We start from the raw sequence: 16314 nt of genomic DNA, 5'->3' as shown, positions 1-16314 counted from the left end.
TTTTGTAACAGTGCTGAAAGTCCTCGAAGCCCTTGGATGTACTTTGCTGCAGAGGGGACAGAAATGAGGGAAGCTGATGTCACACTGAACCTGCTGCTGAGCAGGTGATGTCACGGAACAGAGAGGCTGCCACGATGGAAAAGGAAACCAGAAAATGCTTTAGTCACTCAAACAGGTACAGTGAGATGAGGAACATGATTTCAAATCTAATGCTGACACCACGTGCCCACCGAGACACCACCAGAACCTAATGGCTCATGCCTTGTGTCCACCTCAGGCTCCTGTGAGCACACACAGGAGAACAGCAGAGCTTCCCTGCAGGCCCTAATGCACAGGAGGGGGCTGAACATGTAATGTCATCAAGGTATTGCTATTACTAATGTGCATCAGGCTTGGAGTCAAGTGTCTGGCACTGAAGGATTAAAGCCTTTCAGCAAGCAGGGTCAAAAATATGATTACACCATCCTAAATGCTTCTATTCAGTTTGGTTTAGTACTGCTACAGCAAGTGCTATCACGAACAACAGAATAAGTTACAGATTATATAAATAAAATGTATGCACCAAATCAAAGATGTCTCTCTGCCACTTTTAATATACTTTGTTCCTGCAGTAGCTAAGTGGCATTTAAGAGAAGGGAGTCAACTACCAGATGAAAAAATTCCACTCTCAGCTCGAAATCAAATTCTTTTCCAGTCACAGAAACTCCCCTTTCTATAAATTTAAGACAAGCAACACCAACTAAATTGCATCCTGAGAATCCATCCCAGGGAAGCCCTTGAGAAGTACAAAGGTAACTGTATATTCTACACTGGAACAAGCAAGCAGTCCCTTTCCTTCAGAGCCTTTGCACTCCACTGGTAGTGAAACACAGAAACCATCAGAATGGAAAACATCAACTTAACACAGATTTCAAGATGCTCAATGTCAACAGCTCCTCTCCTTTGCTCGTTGTGAGTGCAAATAACCACGAGACAGCTTCTGTGCACAGAGAGGGGATGGGGCTGGCACAGAAAACCTGTGACTACGCCTTGGAGCCAACCTGACACACAGAGCTGGTGTCCAAAACACACCCAGGGGAACAGGGGTTTCCAGCAAAGCCACTCCGAGCAGATCTGTCCAAAGCAGGCAGCAGGACAAGGGCTGCTCTGCAAGCTGCAACATGCCAGCACTCTGCTTGAAGAGGTTGCACATGTATTCCAAAATTTGCTGGCTTCAGTATTAAATCTTTCCTACAAATAGGAAGAGTTGCAATATTACAGGATTTGCTCTAAAATTCTCACAGTTTTATCATCTTTCCTGAAGACAAGTCAGCAGCGAGTACTACGGGCAGCAAATGCTTCTACTAAACTATGTACTAAAGTCAGGATTGAAACTATAACAGTGTTCTTAAGTCAGAAGTATCAGTATCATCCAAAACTGCCCTGGGACAGCAGCTTGGCCACAGTCATTATCAGCCACGGGACATCTGGAGAATTTCAGAAATCCAGTCAGCACTGGAGATTTATAGCAGACTGGTGAGCAAGCTGTTGCTGCTTTAGGAAGGCCAGTAAGCCACACTCAAGGGCATGAATTTAATGTGACTCTACCATCACCAGCCCATTATTTGAGTGTGTGAATGCTCCTCCACCTCTTTCTCCAGCCACCAGAACAACCCTGACAGCCACAAGCACAAAGAGCCCTCTCAGAATTTGCTCCAGGTTTACACAGGCCAGCGAGTTGGCAACACACCCGTGCCAGCACTGGGTGCTGCCCTGAGGACTGGGATGAGCTGTCCCAAGGGCATTCCTGGACTCAGGAGTTCAGTGGGGGTTGTTTTTTGGTGGTTGACAGCAGAGTTTTGCAGCACATTAAATGCTACTGTCCCCTGCTGCAGTGTCCAACAGCTGTTCCAGACTCCCACCTTCCCCACTTGCTGGAGTAACATGGAAAAGCACTTCCTACAGTAGCAAAGCAAACTCAGTTCCACTTCCAAAACCTGCCTGGTGCCTTCCTGCCTTTAGTTTTGTTTATTTTTCTAAGTTTAAGCTGGAAGAAAGCACTGCACAGCTACCAGAAATAAATCAGTGAGAAGATGAACAACCACAAAGTGAATGATCCATTTGCTACACTGCTGGTACCTCCTCAGGCTGGGCTTTGCCATGCCAGGCTTAGCTTTCAGCAGCAGGTAAAGTTAAGCATCGCAGGTTAAACCTCAGCTGCTTTTCCTGGTAGGATGGGAAGAAAATAATCTTCCTTCCTCCTACAAAACTTAAATGCCACATCCACATATTAAATATAGTTGTGTTAACTGTTGACAAAAGCTGGTCTGATAAGCTCCTGTATAGGAAAAAGCTCATCCACTGAATTTTTGAAGGAAGGAAAGAAAAAGGACTGGAGGAGTCTGACCCTGAGCCACATAGGAAGCACAGTGTGGAATGGTCCAAAGAAACCAGGCAATGCATATGAAAACTCTTAAAAAAAACCAAAAAAAACCACAATGATTTTGGGATCAGGCTGCATTCGCTAGTGGGAAACCCTTAACCAAACCAGTATTAGCAGATACAGAAAAAGACATCTAGAACTAAGATGACCCATTTGCCACCTCTCTCATCAGGGCTCCTTTTCTCCGTGAGGGATGAAATCCCTGCTTCCAGCAGCACCAAACTGACAGAGCAGCTGTGTATAGGTGTGGCATGAGCTGCAGGGGACCTGCTCTCACCCAGCCCTGCTCTTCCACGCTCCTCAGGGTGACACAGGACAGCCAGGTGCTGGCACACCCAGCTCCAGTGCAGGACTGGGACTCTGCTCAAGCTGTGCTAAGAGCAGGTCTAAAGACAGGGTGGACTGAGTAGCTGGAAGCAGGAACACTTTCCATCCTTTCAGGCTATGGAAAGCAGCAAAACCAGCAGGCAGGTCAGAGCTCATGTCCTCAATAAAAACATGGCTCTACCTCTTTCAACTTACCCTGCAGTACATGAAAGCACAGGCCAGCCACAGCCAGGGGCAGCAGCCTCCTTAACCATGATGCCTAGTGGGAAATGGGTCACTTGGAAAAGTTTGGAGGAAGTTGGCAGAACAGCAGCTGTTGATCCATTTTCTGTCTCAGCACAAAGCCCACATGACACTGCTCAGCACTCACACTGAAGGACACATCCTGCCTGGGCCAGCTGCAGGGCAGCAGCACCCACTGGAGGAGCACAGCCTGATCAGCTGCAAGACCTGAAGCTGCAGGAATTCCAAATCCCACCTGGCAGCCTTAGCAATGCACTCAAGTGACACTGAAGTCACAGGACAAAGAAGTTGGGCTCATTTCCACCCATAATTAATTTTTACTTCAGTGTTTCAGCACTCTTTAGATTAGATTCCTCCCCTTTATCTTTTCCTCTTCCCCCCCTTATCTTGTATCAGAATGGGACAAATTAACACAATATTTGAAAACTGAGGGGGGGAAAACATGGTAGAGTAGACTCAAATAAAGACCAATGTTAAATATTACTTAATTTTTTCTTTTATTTAAAAGATCATTCACAAAATACCATATCCATAAATTTATTTTGTTATGAAGCAGAATGTGCTAAGTGTTTGGAATTCTTTTTTTTCCTCCTTTGTTTTTTACATTTAAAAGTCAACTGTCTTGACTAGAAGTGAGTTTTTATATGGGAATTTGTTCTTAAAATATTTTCCACATTGAAGATGTAAATAGATCAATTATTGGTTTGGAATACAACCACACAAATGCATGTCTGTCTTAAATTAAGTATTAGTGTTAGACAAATGGTTCTTATTTCAGAAGCAGATTAAGTGAAAGGCAGAAAGAAGGAAAGTAGTTCTGTAAATTGCTGGGACTCTGACTTACAATGGGAACCTTAGGGAAGAAATTCAACACTAGCAGTGGTGCTGGCAGTGGGGCAGCCATGCTTCCAACCTCCTCTTGTAAGTACTCTGGGGTGCTGGCTGGTTTATCTGAAGGCTCTCAGCACTGGCAATATGGGCCCAAGCTTTCCCATACACTGGACATTGTCCAAACTTCAGTGTGGTAGAACCAGGTTTTGGTTTCAAAAATTAATGATTTCTCCTTTTCCTTCAGCCTCCCCTCCCCTCCTCCCACACAACACTGACAAGAAACATTTCAAGGGAAGAGAGGTGTAGTAACAAGAAATGCTTTTTACCCAAACTTCCACATAAGAATCTATAGCAGAAAGATTTCTGATCTGCCCATTTTCAAGGTATTCTGAAAGCTGAGGTCCTAAAACTGTACCCCACTGGGCAAAGAAACACAGGGGATAGTGATGATCAAATACTGCATGGCAAAGTATACACTCCTTCAACAAAAATAAAAAAGTCAATTTTATTTGTAGAAACTTCATTTAAAAATTTACCAAACATGTAAAACCCAAAACAGTAAGCAGAAAGAGCCAGTGAGCAGTTGTGCTCAAACAGGCATGGCTTTGCAGCACTAACCTTGAGCTCAGAGTTGTAGTAGCATCATACCATATGGAAGTCAAGAGCCAGCAGGAAGAGGCTGCTGGCAGAGGCTTTATCCATACTGATTCCACCAGCTATTCACCAGGCTTGTCAGGCAAGGCATCCATTAAATTGATCCTTCCTGGCAACCCGTGTGAAAGGGCAGCTGCCCCCCTTTAGAGCTTAATAAGGGGCTCTGCTGTGAACAGTGACTATCACCAATTCTCATAAATGGTATTTCACTACTTGCTTAGAACTGTAAATTTCTGTTCAACTCATCTGGACTCTTCAGTTTTCCTCTTCAGAGCCACAGCAATACAGAACGAGACATGCAAGTCAGAAGAGGAACACTGAGGAAGTAAAAGGAAACAATACAGGGAAATAACTAAGTCTAACCTGTGCTTCTAAAGTAAAACAAACCCAGAAAGGAAGAAGTGAAGCAGCACCTTTGTCCAGAGACCTCCACACTTGTGGAAGCAGCCACACTGCCTTATCTACTGGCAACTGTGCTGCTTGGAAGGAAACAGAAGAGGGAAACTCAGCACAAAGCAGGCACTAGATACAGCAAAGCCAAGAACGTACTAAAAACCACTTGTTAACAGCTGACATGCATTCACAAGCTCTGTGTTTTCGGTTTCAAAGAGGACAAATACCAGATGGTAGGAATGGTAAACTGCAGGGTTGACATTCCAGCAGAGCTAGTCACTCTGTACTGTCTTGCTTTTTCTCCCGCCTCCCCATTCCCTCTCAACCCCAAACTCAGTCGTGCTCTTTTACTACTTCCTCCCGGGGCTTGGCTCCTCCAAAGATCGCAGAGTTTGGATTGGCTACTTGATTGAGGGGAGTATCGACTGTTCGAGGTTTGAGCTGGAGTCGGGGCCGCTGTGCTCTTTCCTCTGAAAGGAAAAACATTCCACTTGTGAGATCTGCCTGGCAAGGGCAGGAGCTTTAGCCTGACAAAGAAACCAGGAGTCTCCTTTGCAGAGGAAGGCCAAACCACACCAGTAGGGGTTTACCTTCTGTTGGCTCTCTGAAGTCCATGGAAGACCCACGAAGGGGAGGCCCATCTCTGAAGCGACCAGTGCCGCCACTTCCCATGGAGGCACCTGGTGGTCGCCGGTCTCCAGGGCGGGTTCCTCTACCCCGACCTCCCAAGAAGTCATCATCTTTGAATCCTGAAGATGGAAGACAGTGAATTTAAAGAGCATCTTTTGCAATGTATTTAATCTAGATTTATCTGGATGACTGGAAAACCTTGCTAGTCACCGCTGTCAGTCCAAGGTGATGCACTGAGAGCCTTTGTCTGCAGACAGATTGTTTCACAGAGCTCTAGCACCTTCTGGAGGAGTTGTTCGAGTTCCATTTGAAACCAAGTATACCCTGCCAAGTTCAGAAAGTGCTTTATCCACTTAGAGGCTTACTGGAGTGTTGGAGAGTGGGTCAAGTGAGTTTAAAATATGAACCTTGGCTGAAACTTGAGTTTGTTAACATCATTAGCTGAGCTGAGAGACAGCACTACAAGTACTCAGTACTTCCATAGCTAGATCATCACACTGGCTGCAGTCTTAGCATGCAATCTGCAGGAGCAAATTGGAAAATAGCTGGGGAGTAGTGAAATACACTTTAAAATAGAGTAAAACCCCAGGGTTGTTTAGCTGTACTGTAAATCGACCAGTCATTTACTAAATTAATTAAAGGACTGGGGGTGGTGGGGGGGGGGAAAATAATCAGACTTTAAACTGACTGAATTTCTTCAGTTTATGTATCAGGAAAAAAAAAAAAGGTAAATCAAGAACTATCTGTCACTGACCAGAGCTCCAGTCTGTACCAGTGACTACCCCTGAGTATCTCTCCAAGCCCCCACCACTTGCATTTCAGTGGGAGACGGATACTTCAGGCTATCAGCATACAGACAGGGAATACACTCAGATTTTCAGAAGCTGCCTGGAAGAGAAAGTTGTTTGGTTCCCAACTGAGATTTGCCTTTCCACTTAAGTATTTGGCAGAGTTGCAAAGCTGTCCTTACTTACTTCAGTGCCAAACAAACCATCTTTAAGGGCTTGATCTAGAGCAAGGCTGTACAACCTGAGAAGAAAAGCTTCTGTAGCAGCTAAGACTGAAATGCTAAACTTTTGGCTCACGAATCACTCATCCAGCATTTAACAGGCTGAAATGCATCCACGTTTGGAGAAGCTGCCAAAGAAGGTAGGAAGCTGTGACACAGAATGCTTAGCTCCAAAGGCAGGTTAAGCGCAGCACTGCAGCAAGCTCCTCTCTCCAGCATCATGCTCCAGTCCATGCTGGGGGCAAGGACACACTTTGCTTCTCCTACATCGCTCATGCCACTCACGCAGAGACCAGACATTGCAAAGTTGTACTTGCCAACATCTCTTCATCAGAAAATGGACCAAACCCATGAGTTCAGAGGACAAAAGCAATTGTGTTAATGGCACCCTGCATTCTAATAGCTGGAACTGACTGGAAGTTAAGAGCAAACCCGGTGGCTCTGTCACTACCTTCCACTCAGCAAGCAGAGTCACTTGCTGCACCTACATTACCAAAACAGATCTAAAAGTTCTGGTACATTTTGCATTTACAAGTGCTTTGGAACAGCAATCTGACTTAGGAGAAGTCAGTTACTTCAGGGACACACACATAATGACATGACATCTCCTTGAAAAGATCAAAGCCGCTGCTCTGACAGAATATCAGCCTTCCTACATGATCTGTTTCTGCTACTATTCAGAAATTTACTTCATTGTATGCTTGAGAAATGCTTAAAACAGTCACTCATAGGCTGCATCTGGACAAGAATTCTGTCATTTACGGTTGTTTCATAGAATTTTCTACTGAGACACTTTCCTCTCAAGGCAACAGAAGATTCCCCATGAGGAATACCATCACAGCTGCAGGATGTCTAAGTTGGTACATACAGTAGATTCAATCAAACCAGTAACGGTGACAAATGAAAATGAGAACATTTCAGTGCCTTTTAGGCTTCCTATCTGTATAAGTGTTAATACTGATACCAGAATTGAAGTCCTCTCTGGAATCCCATCCACCTCCTCTGGATTCTCTGGAACCTCCTCCCATTCCTAGGAAAAAAGCCACAATTGTGTTCAAGTCTGAAGCTGTGTGAAAGACTGAGCAAGGGAATACCAAACCAATGTTTCAGTCCTTCAATAGTCAAAGTTATGCTGCTGGAAAAGCCTTTTCTCTTGGTACTACCAAGTTCCATTGCACAGGAACAAACAGTCAGTTTAAGTCAACCAAGAATAAGTGGCCAGAAATGTTTCTTCTGTTCACATTCAATGGAAACCTCTGGTGAGTCCAGTTCAACCAACCTTCAACTACAGGCAAGAATGTTTGTACACTGGAACAAGAGACACACTCCAAAAGAAGCACTTGTCTACATGTGCTTACTCACTTTTCATACATCATCATAAAATAGTAGCAGATCAGACTGTTGGGCTTATCATTGTCCTCTGCAAGACACAACACATTATTAGGGGTATTGGTCTCACTTCCTGAGTTAGGAGTGACAACACATCCAGCCTTTAGATACAAAGCACAGCTAAATTTCAGACACCTCACGAGCAGCAGCAGCAGCTGGTTAGAAACACATACATATTTACATACAAAAGTTCACCTTTCAATATCATCTTCATGTTCACTTGCATGCCTTGTCTTAGCATTAGTCAGCACCAGAAGCCATAACTACAACCATCATATTTAAGAAGCTACTTAGGAAAATGGAAGTCACCTCTGTCATCAGGCCCGCCACCTTTTCTGAAGCCAAAGCCACCTTTATCCTGTTTCCTGCCTTCTGCTATGTCCACTCGGAGTGATCGGTCACCCAAAAGCTGTTAAATCAAGGGGAGAATCTGTTCAGGATGTATCATAAGGGCTGCCAAAGAGTTTGAGACTTATGCTTTTCTTAGATTTCACAAATTAATTGTAAGTGTACTTACTGCACCATCATATGTAAGAGCTTCCTTGAGTGACTCCACCTCATCGAACTCTACGTAACAAAATCCTGTAAGAAACAAATCTCAAGTTAATAGAGCTTTAAAAGGCCTTTGTAAGAGGCTAGTCCTTCCTGCATGCCTGCTAATAGCCTCCTCTTTTAAACATGAGTTGTGATGTGCACATGCAAGATGCACGCACATGTCTTAGAAACCCATCATCATCAACAATGAACACATTTATCTGCACCTGTTAATGATGGGGCAAATCCAAAAACAGAACTCTGGCACTCTGTGAATAACAACAGCCCAATTCCCTTTTCCACAGAGTTCTCATTATAGATTAGATCTGATCTATGCCTTCAGTTATTCAGCTGAATATTGACACTTCGTTCCTAGAGTTTTTAAACAACAAATTGAAATACTTATGTGGTCAGCAATGTGATTTTGTGTCATCACATCATTTAGTGGATTTACTCCTTTTCAAATGCCCTCTGTTATCCAAGGTAAGTCTTTTCATCCCATAAAGTAACTTATAAATATAGTCAATTTCCTCCAAACAGTACCCATAGCAGTTGAATTTGCGTCCTCAAAAGCAACTGCCTGAATGGGTTATCTACTTGCTTTTTCTCCCTGTCTACTAAAAAAAGACAAGCTGAAGCAATGGGAGTCTTCTGATGTAAAGGAATTACTTAATACTTAAGGTCATAGGATTTAAGTGGGTCAGCTCTGGTAGAATTCATACCAGGCAAGGTTTCAGAAAGTTCTGTTATGTCAGGGCAAATACTGACTCCTCACTCAGGTTACTCTGTATCTCAAGATGATGGAAACAATGACTCTCATTCAAATGATACACTTACACATCAGTGAATAAAAAAAAACTGCATAAGTCAAACTAACAGCAGAAAATTGTGCTTTAGACTGAAATTCCTTTTTAAAGTGACTTTCTTTCCTACTGATTTTTCATCTACCACCAAACAGCTCTGAACACTCACCTTTAAATTTGTCTGTTTCCTTGTCTCTGACTAGTCGTACGCTCCTTATGCTGAGATCCTTGAAAATGGCATCTATGTCTCCTTGGACAGTGTTGAAGGGCAGATTTCCCACATACGCTGTGAAAGGGGGTTCTGTTGGCAGCTCTTTATTTCTGCGGGAACCAAGGCCACCACCACGAGACCTGTTGGAAAAAGCACAGTTCCTCTGGAACTGTCTCCCAGCACAGCCAGTGCAGTCCATTGCAGAGCTCAGGTGCTCTGTTTAGCTGCAAGTCCATTTTCCCACAGCTTTGCTTAGTTTTTCTACCATTTTGCTTGTACCTGCCACCTGAACTGCTGGTCAGCTCCTTTCCAGTATTACCTAATGCAGTACTTCAGTGAGAAACTGAATACATTACCAGGTGAATTAATTAACCAAGTGATGAATTAACTTCTTAACACACAATTCACTAAGGAAAGCAACATAAGGTTTCCTCTAAGGTCCCCTATTCAAAAACAATACCTCTAAAAAAAAAAAAATCTTAGAATCAATTCTAAGAATAATTTATGGCAATGAAGAAATACTTGTATGGCACAGGTTTGTCAGCTTATCTGGAAATTATGCTGGTTCCAATGCTTTTAACTAAAGAGTATATTACTAACATCCACTCCACAATCATCCAAATTATCTCAGCAACATTTAGCTTAATAGAAACACCTTCCCCTAAGTCTGAAGCCGTGGCCATAATTGTTGGCTATCTGGACTGAAATACTTTGAATTGAACACAAAAGAGATCTGGTTGAACAAAGGGTTCTGAGGCAGAAAAAAAATCACATGGTCTCTGGTAGCTCACTTATTTTGTCATTTGAATTAAAGGTAAACTGGGTGGTCTTTTCCTCTTTCTCATCTCTCAGTAGCAGTTAAACTCTTGGCACTGCGTGCTGAGGAACTAAACTGTACCAGCTAAATTCTTTACTGTACTAAGGTAACACATCTGCGTGAACTTCCTGCAGAGCCCAATCTTCAACAGCCAACTTGGAATTTCTGTACAGACAGCAAAGTATGTACAAGGCAACCTGAAGTCAAAGCTCCTAGACTTGAACAGGATGCCACTGGCTCCAACACCATTTGTCCTACATAAGCAATCTCTGACCTTTACCTGAAATATCTACTTACTACTCTGTCCATCTTTCCTTTATCACCCTCCTTCTATTGGGCTTTGCTTGTGTCTGTTCCCTTTCCCTGAGGCTCCCTTGCATTTAAAACCACGGTGGAACACAAGCTATACCAAAGCAGGATTTGCCAATCTGACATGGACCAATTAAATAGCTGCAGAGTCCTTCCTAAAATCCAGAAGGTCAAATAATTTTATAATTTCCTTTTATTCGGGCTGGTTGCATGCAGTCAAAAAATTCATTGGGCAAACAAGATACTTGACAATAATTTTTTTCATTAATATAAAATAAATATTTTACTAGTAATGAATCAGATAATGCATTAAGATTGAATAAGATTCCTTATTTCTTCCTAGGTGAGCCTGTCATTTGTGCCTTATTTAGCAGCTCCATGCAAGAATCATTTGTCACCAACACTATCAACATGCTGCTAAATCTACTTGAACCATAATCTACATATCTTTAATTAGCGTCCACCCAGGTTTGCATTTTTGACAATATTCCTCATCTGCCTTTGTCTCATTAACAAGTCAAAAACATAGTGGAGAACTAAAGCTGTAATAGTTTTGAATTCCTTTAGTCAGAAGACTGAGTTTTAAGGAGGAACTCGAAGAAAGCTCAATTGCTGTTCTAAATAATTGCATAATTCATAGAATCAGTTCCATGCCTTGTCCTCATTTATCATTTACAGCATTAGGAACAGCTATTAACACACCATACATTTAACTTGCATCCAAAAAAAAAGAAAATCTGAATGTTTAAGTCCTACAGAACATCAGAACTGAGTTTCAAAGGATCATTCTCTCCTTGTACATATTCTCAGGACAATCACCTAAAAACCCACCCTGGAGTTGAGTCCACAGCCAACAAGGTGATCAGGACAGCTGCAAAGAGCACTCTGCCAAGCTAGGAATGAGAACAAGGCTGGGACTACAGCTTCCATCAGCAACCTCCACTCAGCTCCATTTGAGCCACTTCTAAAACCACACTCTCAATCCCCAAAAGGATTTTCTGTGCTATAGACAAACCTCTTTCTACCACAGTGCACCAGAACTTCATGGCCTGCATGTGTGGAAATCCATGCCCTATTATGCAATCCAGACTGATTTTCAAGTCAGAAAATTAAATATTCTTCTCCAATTTGATATTAAAGCTTTAGTTACCAAATCTATAACTATAACTTTGGTATTTTAGTTTCCATTTGAAGAACAGGAATGGTCACTGAGTTTCAAACCAAGTTTCTTATGGAACTCAGGTATAGCAACAGAAAAAGAAACTGTTTCTGTACTTCCCTACATTTTTTCCAACGCTGAAACAGTGAAATAAAAGGGCTGACTTCAGTAACCAAACAATGAGATTGGAAGAAGATCCCCTTATTTGTAATGAAGTAGGACAAAAGTAAAAAAATAATTGAAAACACATCTGAATTAGGCAAGTCAGAGTTCTGAATGAATATCTGCATTTCCCACTCTAAACTTTTGTTTAGACACAATTAGGTAATAATAATTATTATATCATCTTACGGTGAGACTCTGAAAGACATGACTCGATTTCCTTCTCAGAAAAACAAAGCAGAAAGCTGAAGAGGAAACTTGCTTCTAGCAACACCCCCCTAATTAAACTCGGGTGGGCTGAGTTAATGACATTGGTCATACTGGGAAGAAAACAACTCAACTCCCATTTTGAAGGTACTCTTTTGCAAAGTTCAGTTACGTCTCCAGAAAAGAGTATCCGCCAGAAGTTCAAAATGAAGGATATTTTGAATCCCAGTATCTGAGTTAAATAACCTTTCCCTAGAGATCAAAGCTCAAGATTTGCCTTTTGCACAGCACCAAGCCAATAGCCTACCCTGGGTTCTGACATTAGAGCTTTTCTGGGGCAGCACAAGGATCAGCAGGATGACAGTGCCAACCCTCCAAGACCACCACACTAAATTCAAACCAAATTTATTCAAGCAACCCAAGACATGTTTGGAGTAAGTATCAGATGTCTTCAGCAAAATGCTTACCCAAGCCTAAAAATTAGGAGTAATCTTTTAATGGTAGATGGGTAAGACACAGGATCCAAACTGCCAGAAGCACAAGGACTAACTCTCCCTTTTCACTGAACTGTGCAGCACTTCAGCAGGTGAATCTTAACCTTTAGTAGGGTGCCCAGCATGTGAAGCCACACCTAAATAAACAGCCTAGCAGTGATTTAGGAGTGGGAAACACTCCTTTCAATTCTGACAAGCTCTACAGTTTCAGTTTCTATTAGGCTTTGGTATACTTACCTACAGGTTTTCCTGTCAAAATTTGGGCTCCAAAATACTTTCTAAAAAGCTTATAGTAAGCCTTTTGTCATTTATGTCAGCATCACATTCTTCACCAGGAATAAAGTGACTTCTGCATCCTCTAATATTATGATTCAGCTTTTAGTCAGTGCATCACTAAACATCTCAGGTGTAGCAAATCCCATCTCATCACACCAGTCATATCTTGATGCTCTTCCACCATTATTTTGATGATTATGAGGAAAAGAAAGATAACTTTCACATGTTAGAGCCTGTTGGGCACTGATTTCCCATCTGGCATACTGAAATCCTGTGCTCACTCACTGTGTACACCAAAGGTTATGCAAAATGTAACGTCCACAAAAACTACTACACCTCCGCTGAGGTTACACTATTCCTACAGTCCTAGAGTGCCTAAAAATGAGCAGGAGCCACTTCAAATTAACGTGGGATTCTTTAATCAGAACCTTCAAGAACAGTCATGTTTTCATTATACTTCATATATTACAGGACTTCATACAATAGACACAGACTAAATTGTGAGTTAGCTATTAGTAACTTAATAGTGACAATGATAAACTAGATAGAAGCATACACTGGACTCTGATGTTAGTAGTATCTGATGTTTAGAACTGCAGGTACATTAGAATAATTACATTTTCTTATCTGTAAAGACATCTACTAATTTGCAGGATGCCTTTAGTTTATCAAGCAAGGATCCACATCTTCCCTGGCAGCAAATTTAAGTTCTCTTATAAGAAGCTAAATAACATTTTACCTGGCATTTTATTACTCCACAGAATATGCCTACACTGACTAGGATACACTGTGCAGCAATATTTGAGTTCATAATGAGTCAAGTATCACTTCAGGCTGCTGGCAAGGCTATTTTGTTACAGAATAAAAAAAAAAAACAAAACAAAACAGAAATGCAAGTGGCTACATCATCTGTTTGCTCTGGGAAATCTCTGAGTTAGACACAAAGAGTATCAGTGTATGAAAATGAGCTTGAAAAGCTTAAAGTGTCAGAGTATTTCCAAAGACAAGGAAAACTCACTGCTGTTCGAACTCCAGCAGCTCCTCCCTGCTGCCTAAAGAGTCTGAAACAAAACTAAGTTATTTATCTAAGAGCAGAAAAGGGCATGAACACTTGATCAGGAAATAAACCCTGGAAGATTAGATTATAGAGTAACACACTTGTGAAGATTTGCTCACAAAGAAGTTTATTCCACAGACTTATGCCTACTGTTTTATTTCAGAGAAACTTGTAACAGCACCAGCCTCCAAAAAAATCAATTGTTTGACTGCACCTTCCCAGCTTGAATTTAGAAAAACTTCTATTTACGGGTTATTGTCTCTGTAGCTCCTCCCCTAAACAATGTTCAGTAAGGAGACGGAGACAAGCCCGATTGCTCAGGATCAGGGATTTGCAGTCAGCACCCGGAGTCCCGGATAACGCAGGACCGCGGCTCCCGGCTCTACTGGAGCGGAGACACCACAAAGGCCTCCCATTTCCTCCCGCCGCAGGCACCACAACGCTGCCCGCTCCCGGGGGCGCCTCGTCCCGCCAGCACAGCGGCCTCCTGCCCCGCTCCAGTCCTGCAGGGACGTTCCCTCCGCCCATCCGCACAAGCTCCTCACGGCCTTCCTTGGCTCTGGCCCAGCACCTCCCTAAATCCCCCCTCCACTCGCCTCCGGGACGGCGGGAACAGCGACACCCTGTTCCTCCCGCCCCTCCCCGGCGCTCCCGAGCCGCCCGGCCCCGAATCCTGCGGCGCCGGCCGGAGCAGCGCGGGCACGGCCGGGACCCGCCAGCCCCGCGGCCCCCACCCCGCCGCACAAAGCGGGGCCAGCGGAAGGGCACCCCAGGCCCCGGAGCAGGGCGGGCGGGGGGCAGAACGAGCCCAAACAGTTCCCAGGGGCAGCGCCCCCGTCCCGCAACCCCCGCCCGCCATCCCCGCGGAGCGGGGCAGGCCAGGCCCTGCGGCCGCGCCCCCGCCTCGCCCGGCCGGGGCCGCTGCTCCCCGCTGCCGTCCCAGCTGCGGGGGGAGCCCCGAGTGCTGCCCTCGGCCCCGCTCACCCGCGGCCGCCGCCGAAGCTGCTGTAGGCCCGGTCGTCGTAGGGATCGAAATCCGCCATCGCCGCCGCGGCCTCGTCCCCGTGCGAGCGTGACAGGACCGCGCCCGAGGACCCCGCAACGCTTTTATACGGCGGCGCGCGGGCCGGGGCTGCCCCGCGCGGTGCCTGCCTCCAGCTCCCCGCCCCGGCGGGGCTGTCCGCGCGGCTGCCTGTCGGGAGGGGCCCCGCGCGGCTCGCTGCCGCCGGCTCCGGGACGGGATCCGCCCGGGGATCCGGGCGGTGTCTGCTCTGCGATCCTCGCGGGATTCACCCGCGGCTCCGCCCGGGGATCCGCTCCGGATCTGCCGGAGGATCTGCATGGGGTCTGCCCGTGGGTGTGCGCGGTGTCGGTCGGGGATCCCCCCGGGGATGTGCCCGGGCTGCGCTGCGGTGACGCTCCGATGGGCGTTGGACACTCCCGTGCTCTGATTGCCCGAGCAGCCCTCAGCGATCCTGTACAGAGCTCATGGAAATGGATCCTGCTGCGGGTGTCACACTCATCCACACTGATCGCAGGGATGGATCTGCTCCGGGTCATTCCCTGCACTCCCGCGGGTGTCTGGCAGCAACACATAGCGTTCACAGGGCTGCTGGAGGATAGTGCTGGATTTTATTGCAAATTATGACAACGGGCTGTACCCGAGAGTCCCACAGTCTCCTTAAAAAATACCATTTGTACCAACTGGTTTGTCTCCTTTTGCCAGGCCATAATGTAATGTTTTCTAATAAAACCACACGACAGATTCTCATATGATAACCAACTATGCCCACACCTCGTGTCCCTGATCCCGTGCTGCCGATCCCAGTTCACCCCGCAGGCTTTGCCCCTCTGTCCCCCATCGATCCAGCCTGGATCCTGGATCCTGGATCCCAGATCCCAGCCTCCCTCCAGAGACCGAACCGGGCCAGGGAAGCTCAGGAGCTCTTGGGGCAGAGGAGGACCGATGAGCCCTGCGGAGGAGCAGGGCTGTCCCAGGGAGGGAACGTGGTACTGAGGGGAGCAGGGCTGTTGAAAAATGTGGAATATGTCAAGATTATCTTAAGTAGTAATGTTCTTTAATGTAAGATCTTTGCATACTTTCAGCAAAAAAGGAGACCCAACCCATGGGGAAGGCAGCAGCTAGCATCCCTTACTCAAGGACATCCTGGAACTAATGAGCATTAAGGATGTAGTAAATTCAGATTTTGGTGTACATCTGTGTATACTTTGCTAACTTAGCAGAAGGTTCAAGGTCCATGTGTCCCATAGCTGATCTATGTTCATTATAATTCTAAGGATCCTGTGAAGACACTTCCCCTCAGCTTGTGGGGAATGTCTACAAGTTAGCTGAGGTTATGCAACTTGTAAATTACTAATCAATCCCC

At 44.9% G+C, this 16314-nt stretch overlaps 1 protein-coding gene across 2 annotated transcripts; it reads right to left on the bottom strand.

Moving 5' to 3' along the window:
* Window positions 1–3470: 3470 nt before the first annotated feature.
* Window positions 3471–15087, bottom strand: EIF4H (eukaryotic translation initiation factor 4H). Of its 2 annotated transcripts, XM_030288173.4 has the most exons (7): window positions 14912–15086; window positions 9405–9586; window positions 8416–8480; window positions 8208–8307; window positions 7474–7539; window positions 5461–5619; window positions 3471–5340 (listed from the first exon to the last, which is right to left on the bottom strand). In XM_030288173.4, the coding sequence occupies exons 1-7, from the start codon at window positions 14968–14970 to the stop codon at window positions 5204–5206; spliced, it is 768 nt and encodes a 255-aa protein (XP_030144033.1). In that variant the 5' UTR covers window positions 14971–15086; the 3' UTR covers window positions 3471–5203. The 2 variants fall into 2 exon arrangements, with proteins under 2 accessions (XP_030144033.1, XP_030144034.1); XM_030288174.4 differs by lacking the exon at window positions 7474–7539 and having other exon boundaries at window positions 14912–15087.
* Window positions 15088–16314: the final 1227 nt, after the last annotated feature.

This window comes from Taeniopygia guttata, chromosome 19, assembly GCF_048771995.1.
Source record: "Taeniopygia guttata chromosome 19, bTaeGut7.mat, whole genome shotgun sequence".
NCBI classification, from domain to species: domain Eukaryota; kingdom Metazoa; phylum Chordata; class Aves; order Passeriformes; family Estrildidae; genus Taeniopygia; species Taeniopygia guttata.
This window is presented reverse-complemented; position numbering and strand designations above follow the sequence as displayed.